This window comes from Humulus lupulus, chromosome 6 (assembly GCF_963169125.1).
Source record: "Humulus lupulus chromosome 6, drHumLupu1.1, whole genome shotgun sequence".
Lineage (NCBI taxonomy): Eukaryota > Viridiplantae > Streptophyta > Magnoliopsida > Rosales > Cannabaceae > Humulus > Humulus lupulus.
This window is the reverse complement of record NC_084798.1, coordinates 5,650,697-5,660,234: the sequence shown is the minus strand read 5'-3', so window position 1 is coordinate 5,660,234 and position 9,538 is coordinate 5,650,697. Positions and strand designations below refer to the sequence as shown.

The window sequence follows — 9,538 nt, the reverse complement described above, 5'->3', positions numbered from 1 at the left end:
AATTAAATTTTAACACTATATATTATTATTCCAAGAAATGAATAAGATGTTGGTTGGGAGATGGGAAAACCCTTTTTATTTTAGTTAAACTTTTTCTGTTTTTATCTTTATTTTTAATAAATAGATGAAAAAGAATTACATGACTGAGAAGCAAATATATATTAATTCTTTGTCACAAATATATAATTATTTTTCACTCACTTTCAATTTGGAATAATTTACAAAGATATTTCATTTGATTTCATTTTGTTATAATGACACCCTTTTTTTTTTACAAGAGTTCCTTTTCCAAGGATTCTATTTTATTTCTTAATTAAAAATATCTACAAATAGACTTTTTCATAATAATAAAAAACAAATCAATGCGGTAATTAAGACTGATCAGATACTTCATATGATATGCATTTTTTTTATTTAAAAAAATACATATTTTCGCTTGTTACTGTAAAAAAATAATAATTAAAAGTAGAAAAATGTAATTTTGTAATTTTTTTATGAAAACTACCTAACCTTTTTGTTTGTATAATCTATATGTGAATTGGTGGAGTGCTCCATTCAGTTGAGCTATAAAGTTAATAAAAATGAAAACGTTTTCTATCTTTAGTCAAAGAATGGAAAAGAGTTAAGTCATTCAGAAGCAAAAGAAAGAAAGAATGAAAAAACATGTACAATAATGCTTAGTGCTTTTTGACCATAAAAATTGGGACCATATGTCTTCTATTGAAGTTAAGAATAAATTAGACACAATCAAGATATGTATAAAAAATATAAAGAAAAAGAAAGTATATATTACTTTAACTTGTTATGTAGGGAATAAAGTGTAATTATCATTTATTTGTTACATGGAAAAAAACTATAATATATTTATAAAAAATATACTTTTACTTATTGTCTTGTTATTCTAATCTTATAATAATAATAATAATGATAAAATATATTTATATTAAGAATTGATGGAAAATTTAACACATCTCATATATTTTTTGTTGTTCGACAAAACTATGTAGTTGCTAGTAATTAAGTTATTACTTTAACATGTCTCAAATGTTATTATATATATTGTATAACTTAATATAAAACTGTGAGAGAATTGATGGAGAACAATTTTCGACATTTCAATATTGAGATGCACTATATACAATCAATTTATTAGAAATATATTTCGTTTGCGATCGCGACTATTGTAACTATCTCATCCACATGTTGAGCTTATCAATAATTATTTGCATAGCACACACTCTCTTAGTCTCCTAAAAATATCTTCATTGGAGACTTCTATTCGCTGCTTTTACTGTGAGAATTCATTCGGAGATGATTTGCTTACACTTGCAAAGAGTGATTTCTACATGCATGTCAAATGTGGTTTGATCCCGCAACCCACATTGATAACAAACCACGGTGTTGAAGAAGAAGAAGATGATGATGATGATAATCATGGCATCATTCAATTCTCATGCCATCAACATTACATTTTGAGTCCGTGAAATTAATATTTTTGTTTATTTTTCAAGACGAGAGAATTTATGAGATGATTTGTAGTTATTTGTACTCTATTTTTTTAATGTGAGTAGTAGTGTCGTTCCAAATAGTTCTTTTAAAAACATGATTTTTTTTTTCTTTTTAATGATATGATCATCAATTCTTCATCTTTTGTGTAACTGAAATTAGTATTTATGTTTACTTTTCAGGATGAGGGAACTGATGAGATGATTTGTGTGTTTATTTGTACTATGTTTTTTAAAGTGAATATTACGGGAGACTTCTATTCGTTGCTTTTACTGTGACAAATCCTTCGGAGGTGAATTTGCTTACACTTGCAAGGAGTGTGCTTTCTACGTGCATGCCAAATGTGGTGTGATCCCACAACCCACAATAGCATGTGATGATCATGGCGTCATTCAATTCTCATGCCATCAACATCCAATGCCACTTGTGGTCGAGCATGGAGATGGTGAAGATATTATTCTTGGTAAGAAATGCATAGCATGTCAATTACCTTGCTCCTATCCAGCCTACTCTTGCACAACACATTTATGTCTGAATTTTTTTCATAAGTCCTGTGTAGATAAACTGCCACAGAAAATTCAACATCCTTTTCATTCACACAAACCTCTTACCCTTAAATTCAGTAACCTTCAATGTGATCTTTGTTATAAAAAGGATTGCAGACTCGTTTTTAGCTGTCGTGAAATTGGGTGTACTTTTAAGGTTTGTACCGAATGTGCATTTCTCGATGCAATAATTGTAAGATGTCGAAGTCATGATCATTTGCTTTGTCTTGTGGAAGGAGCATATTTTGACAATATCAAATGCGATGCTTGTCAAAAATCTTATATAGAGTTGAACAATCATGCTACATCTGAAATTCATTCGACTCGAGCATTCCTATTTCGTTGTATGGAATGTGATTTTAACCTCCATTTCATATGCGGTCCATTGCCATCAACCATTAAATTCAACTACCACATACATAGTTTAACTTTTCTTAATTCAGTCGTTGAGGATAATTGTTACGAATATTATTGCGATGTGTGTGAAGAAGAAAGAAACCCAGACTTTCGTATTTACAGTTGTTTTAATTGCCGATACGAAGCGCATATACATTGTTTGATCGCTCAGGTACGGAATTGCATAAATTAATATTTAGATATATACCTGCTTTAATGTTTAAGTTTTAAATCTATTTTACTTTTACTGTAAATTAAAGATATTCATATTAATTGAGTACTTTTTATTTTTAGAATTATAAGTGATTTTGAATTTGAAAAAATATTGTATACAGTACTGTTAAAATATATATATATATATTAATTCAACGATTGTGCTTTTCTTTTTCTTTTGCTTTTTTTTCCTCTGTTATTAGATTATTATTAATATACATTGTCTTATTCTAAATTTGTGATTCAAACCAACTATAGACGCTTAATATATACATTTTAAAAGAGAAAATTTAAGCCAAATAAACTATCTATGTAATATGAAATTTCGTAAAAAAAAATTGTATAATACTTGGCATTTCTATTTGAAAAATTGTAGAATTTTGAAAATAGATTTTTATAATTTACAAATTTTGTATTTAAAAAAAATTCTAGAGATATTAAAATATTTTTTGAGCTCCAAACAATGAAGTTGTGGAATTGTTTATAGATATTTCTTTGAAATATTATAACACAAGCGAAAATTTTAATGTTAAATAAAAATAATAATATATGTTTTGATAATTATAATAATTCAGTAATATGCAATTTATTCAACACATAAAACACAAATGTTTCTCTTAAAAGCATAGAAAGTGTTTTGAAAAATCGAGTAAATATATATTTACTTAGTTCATATAAATATTTTTATAATGCAACTTAAGTTTTGGATTATATATCAGATTATGAAGTTGATGAAAATGAGCAACGACATTAGTAATGATGTGGAGTTTTGGGCTTTGGGAGAAAACCGATGGAACTGGACAATTGCAATTGGAGAAAAAGATTATAATAATACTCACAAAGTGACACTTGGGGACCTAATGAGTTGTCTAACCCAAGAAGAAAAGAATAAGCTACTTTATCCATGGAGTGCTAGTTTTAGTTATGAAATAAGTAAGCATGATAGTTACAAAAATGTTAATTCTCGATTTCATCAATTGGGAAGATCTATTGAAGATTTTGAAACAATTACTGAATTTTTCCAAAAGTTTGATAGCTTGGAAGATGGCTTTGATATGGAGATTTTTTGGTACACTCGTGAAGAAGGAATATCAAAAGTAGAGGATAAGTATTTAAGGCAAGAGGTTATGGAAGTTGATGGTAAGTACAAGGTACCCAAGACACTGGCTCCTATTTTGAAAACATTGCTTGACAACTACTATGGAGGAGAAGATCTTGGAGGTCGTTCAAGTTTGAGCCCTGCAATGAGGAGTGTGTGTGCAACAATACTACTAATTGTCATTGACAAAATGTGCAGAACCAAGATTGAAGATGTTACTTGGGATGAACTCAAAGAATGGTATTTTTATCTTGATTCCATTAAATCGATTACAGAGTTTAAAGTCTATAGATACTTGGTTTACTTGAGAAAGAAATTCATTCGACACTACAAATAAAGGTAACCTTTAGTGACAACTTTTTAGTCACAACATATATTTTGTGTGACTAAATGCCACTTTTAATAACAACAAAAAATTACTTGTGACTAAAAAGTCATACTTAATCACAAGTTGTCACTAATGTAGTTTTAGTCACAACCTATTATTTTTAGTGATAAAGTTTGTTGTGACTAAAAATACATTTAGTGACAACAAATTGTGATCTTTGTGACTAATACTTTTAGCCACGGACTTTTTAGTGATGACATAGATATAATGATTTTTCCTTAGTCACAAATTTTATGTTTTTAGTCACAAAATTTGTTGTGACTAAAACTAAGATTTTTTGTAGTGCGAGACTATTGGAGTTTCAAAGTCATAAGATGTAAACAAGACTCCAAGAATCAAATAAATACAAAGATTGAATTTTTGAAAGCTGAATTGAAAAGATGGGAGGAGAATCTTGACAAATTGGAAGAGATAGATATGAATGGTTTTTTGAAAACTCACGCTTTGCCGCTGAAGAAGATGACTGTTGATGATGACATGGATTACTCTGAAAACTTTGCTTGGCATCTAAAGCATAAGACTGTTGGTGACAGGTTTTTTGAGTTCGTAGATGAAAACTTAGGCTAAATATTTGTGTGTGTGCATGTACGTACGTGCTTTCACTTTTTTTTTTCATGTTTACAATAATCATGTTTCTTTCTTTTGCTTTTTTACTTTTTTAATTGAATGTAGTGTTGTAATACTCAACCAAATTAATGAACTTACATTCGCTTTTGTGTGATTAAAGTGTTCTCATTAATTACTTTATTTTTTTTGTTGTATTAATACAAACCAACCATTAATACCAAGCTTAGCTTTAAATACACATAAGAGATCTCTATACAAAATTACCCATTAATAAGAACATGAGTAAATCCACTAATTAGTTTTTAGATGGAACCTCATGATTCTTGTCATGGTATCACAGGATTCGCATAATGCAAAAAGACACTTGAGATCCAAAAAAATAAGCGAACTGAAAAAAAAAAAAAAAAAAAAAGTTACGTGATTCAAGATTAAAATAAGTGTAAGAATATTAAGTGAATAATAAGAACATGAATAAATCTACTAATCACCAATTATTTTTTAGATGAAGCCTCATGATTCTTGTCAGCATACACAAATTCAATCATGTCATTTTCAAAGCTTAATTCCAAGTAGTATTTTCTAGTTTGATGCCTCTATTTCCTCCAACAATGGTATAGTTCTCAACTACAAGTTCATACCAGGTAATAATTTATTATAGTTTTGTATTTGGTTGTAAATCAAGTTTTGTTTTTGTTAAAAAAATTGAGTACATACTGGAAAGATTAGTAGCATTAATTTAATTGAGTAACTTAGGATAGCTTAATCCTACACAATCCCCATTTTATGTGTTGGATTTCATGTTTGTAAACTCTCAGCCCATTAGCCATTAACAAGCTTTGTTTGTTTCTTGAATTAGTATATTATTCTAGAAAATGAGACATTGTAAGTCTCATCTGCTATTGGATTATTGGATTATGTTATATAATTTTTATTTTTTAAACCACAACATATGGTTTCAACTTTATGAGTTAACCCCTTGTTGTGATAGAAAAAGTTGAAAAATCTATAATTTTAAAAATAGTGGTAAAATTCAATAACTAATCAAAATTTAAGAATAATAATAATTTATATTTAAAAGTGTGAATAAATAAATTATATTTATTTGCATAAGATATTAAGAGACTGTGAGAGTATATGAAATTGAAAAAAAAAATCTAAGTATAAGAGTTTGAGATAATTAAACTATTCAAAAAATGACAATTTGGGACTTTTATTATAAAAATCAGGTATTTGTAAAAAAATTGGAAAATTTTATGAAGTGATATGAAAAAAAAAATGCATTTGTAGTCATTTCTGTTTGTAAATTTATGCTAAGTTTTCTACATTATTCAATGTCATTTCAAAGTCATAAATATATATATGCTTCTAAAGCCTTTGAAATCATGTACTTCTATGCCAAAACTTTAATACAAAGATTTTAAATGAGATTTTGGCTAGTTTTTAAATTTATATTTTAATTAGTTTAATCATTTAAAAGTTGGCAAAAGCAAATATGCACACGAAAGTTCACAAATTATTTATTAATTTATTTGTGCAATAAGTACAAATTGGTTTAGGATTAAATATGATAAAACAATTAATTAAATTTATCGTAATTTATTTGTCTGTAAATGCACATTATTTAAAATTAAACCTAGTTTACCACTAATCACTAATAATAGCCAAAAATATATTAAAAAATAACTATTGACTTGATTCAATGCACTTAATTATTAGGTCATGGATGATTATACCAATTAAGAAATTAAATAGCTTAAAATTAAGACGAGTTATATTTACACTTTCACAGATAAAAATAAAAATAGAATAAAATAAAATTGTGTGTATCTCTTTTTTTTTTTAAATGATAAGTTTTGAATTTTTCTTAATAAAATAAAAAAAAATTATAATTGTTTGATACAATATCATAAATATAATTTTATACAAATATAATTAAAAACAATTATTTTGATATTATATGATTTATTTTCAATAATTATTTTTTATTGTTGTGTTGTTATAGTAAGGAATATATGAAAACATTAGAAAGAGCTAACTTAAGAAGAAGAAAAATAGAATTGGAAGTACTACTAAGTTTAAATATTTCTAAATAAAATTAAAGATTTAAAGTGGTATATATATTTTTGTCATGGGTTTATACATTTTTAGACCCTGTGTTTTGTCTTATTAACTATTTCGACTTTATGTTTTGACAAAAAAAATTTTAGACTCTATATTTTGTAAAATTGTTCAAATAGGCCCCTAAATATAATTTTGATGAACAAAAAATTGAATATAACAACACAGTTCTTAGGCAGAATGACTGTATTTTTGTTCTGAGTTGTTAGTTTGATGAATTATTTGTGATTTAATTCAAAAAAAATTGATCAAAATTGAGTTTAGGGGTCTATTTGAACTATTTTATAACACACGGGGTCTAAAAAGTAATTTTTCAAAACACAAAGTCCAAATAAATAATGAGACAAAACACAAAGTTTAAAAATGTATAAATCATTTTGTCATTTTGCTCAAGGATGATCATACTTGCACCCCAAAAAAATTATATGTATATAGGCACCCCATTTTATTAAAAATATTCCATGAACTTTTCCCAAAAAAAAAAAAACATATGATGTGAGACATTAATGTGTAAGGATATATAACAAAGAAAGTATATAAAGAATTAGATTATGACTAAGATAATATTAGATTTATTTCCTTTATTTTGTGATCACTAAGATAATATTAGATTTATTTCCTTTATTTTGTGGGCCACTAAATAAAATAACATAATCAATAGTCATCTTACTATATAAATATGTATATATATAGATTGTCATATATATCTATATATATCTTAGTATCAATTTTGATAGGAGAAGACTTTTAAAGAATGGGGAATTTCAAGAGAGTGTGTATATTGTGGAAGCAGTTTTGGGAACAAACAGATATTCATTGATGCAGCTCTTTATCTCGGAAGAGAATTAGTATTATTTTCTTTCATTCTTCTTCTTCTTCTTTTTTCTCTTTATATATTTATATATGTATATATAGATTTTGATATATATATATATTAAAATTTGCAGGTGAAGAGGAATATAAATTTGGTGTATGGAGGAGGGAGTGTGGGTCTGATGGGATTGGTTTCACAGACAGTTTTTGATGGTGGATGTCATGTTCTTGGGTAATTAAACCTATATTTATATATATATATATACACATATAAGCTTCAATTTTTTTTAATTTGTATTTTATTTAATGATGAACAAAATTGCAATAATTTAGCCTTTTTTTGGTAGGGAGAGACATCTTTTTTTTTTCTTTTTCTCATTTAATATTTGCTTGAAATATGTAATGTCAAATAATATTGGAAATTTATTTGATATTTATTTAATTTAATCTTTTGTTTTTGTTTTTGTTTTGGTTAGAGTTATTCCCAAAACTCTTGTTTCAGTTGAGGTATAATTTAATCCTCTCTATTATTTTTCTAAATGTTGTGAATAATAGTAAACTAATTTTGTTTTATTTTTTTCTTTTGGCAAATTGTTCTTTGGGTTTTAAAAATTTGTGGTTGAAAATTGAACAGATTTCTGAAAATTCAGTGAGAGATGTGGTGATTGCATTAAGTATGCATGAAAGAAAAGCTGACATGGCTCGAATGGCTGATGCTTTCATATATTATTATTACAAGAAAGGAATAAGATGTTAGTTGGTTAGGAGATGGGTAAACCCTTTTTATTTTAGCTAAAGTTTTCTGTCTTTATCTTTAATAAAGATATGAAAAAGCATTACAAATTGTAACTGAGAAGCAAATATATATTAATTTTTTGTCACAAATATATATATTTATTTTTCACTCACTTTCCATTTGGAATAATTTACAAAGATATTTCATTTGATTTCATTTTTGTTATAATGGCACCCTTTTTTTTTACAAGAGTTCCTTTTCCAGGACTCTATTTTTTTTCTTAATTAAAACTATCTACAAATAGACTTTTTCATAAAAATTAGAATCAATTACTCCCAACAGATGAAGTTAAGAATATATAAGATAAAAATAAAAATAAAAATGATTGCATATGACTTTACTATTGTTTTTAATGAAGTTAAGAATAAACTAAAGAGATAAAAAGAAAAAGAAAAAGATAAAGTATATTATTATAGCTCTTACTTTGTATATAAGCAGAATTGTATTTATCAAATTTTTTGCATGTCTCATATGTTATTCGACAAACTAGTTCAACTCCAAGTAATTATATCAATATACACTACAAAAAATGTTAGTTTTAGTCACAATAAATTTTGTGACTACAAGTAAAAAAATTTGTAACTAAAGAAAAATTATCTTACCTGTGTCATTAGTCACAAAAACCACACTTTATTGTCACTAAATATATTTTTAGTCATAACAAACTTTATCACTAAAATTAATAGGTTGTGACTAAAACTACATTAGTAACAACTTATGATTAAGTACGACTTTTTGTCACATATATTTTTTTGTTGTGACTTAAAGTGGCATTTAGTCACACAAAATATATGTTGTGACTAAAAGTTATCACTAAAGGGTACATTTATTTGTAGCGATATTACTATTAAATTTGTTAATAAAATTCTCAACTTTTTAATACAAATAATTGTGAATATTGTAAAAAGGAATAAAATTATATTGGTTACTAGCTTAGAGATGGATAAATCATTATATTTTAAGAGGCTACCAACTCTTAATATGAATGTCTTGTAGCTTAATTTTTAATAAAGAGGTAAAAATGAGATATAAATTATTATTTAGAGAAACAATTTAATTAAATTTTACATATGTATCTATTTATTTTTTACAAAACA

The 9,538-nt window shown here is 26.1% G+C and overlaps 1 protein-coding gene across 1 annotated transcript; it reads left to right on the top strand.

The window, feature by feature from the left end:
* Nucleotides 1–1,100: 1,100 nt before the first annotated feature.
* Nucleotides 1,101–2,782, top strand: LOC133781511 (protein VACUOLELESS GAMETOPHYTES-like). The gene is made up of 2 exons (XM_062220542.1): nucleotides 1,101–1,563; nucleotides 1,689–2,782. Exon 2 carries the CDS (start codon nucleotides 1,924–1,926, stop codon nucleotides 2,638–2,640), a length of 717 nt encoding a protein of 238 aa, XP_062076526.1. The 5' UTR covers nucleotides 1,101–1,563; nucleotides 1,689–1,923; the 3' UTR covers nucleotides 2,641–2,782.
* The last annotated feature ends 6,756 nt before the right edge of the window (nucleotides 2,783–9,538 follow it).

What these genes read in the sequence shown, in the direction of transcription:
- LOC133781511 (XM_062220542.1), top strand. Translation starts at nt 1,924, where the DNA reads ATGCCACTTGTGGTCGAGCATGGAGATGGTGAAGATATTATTCTTGGT.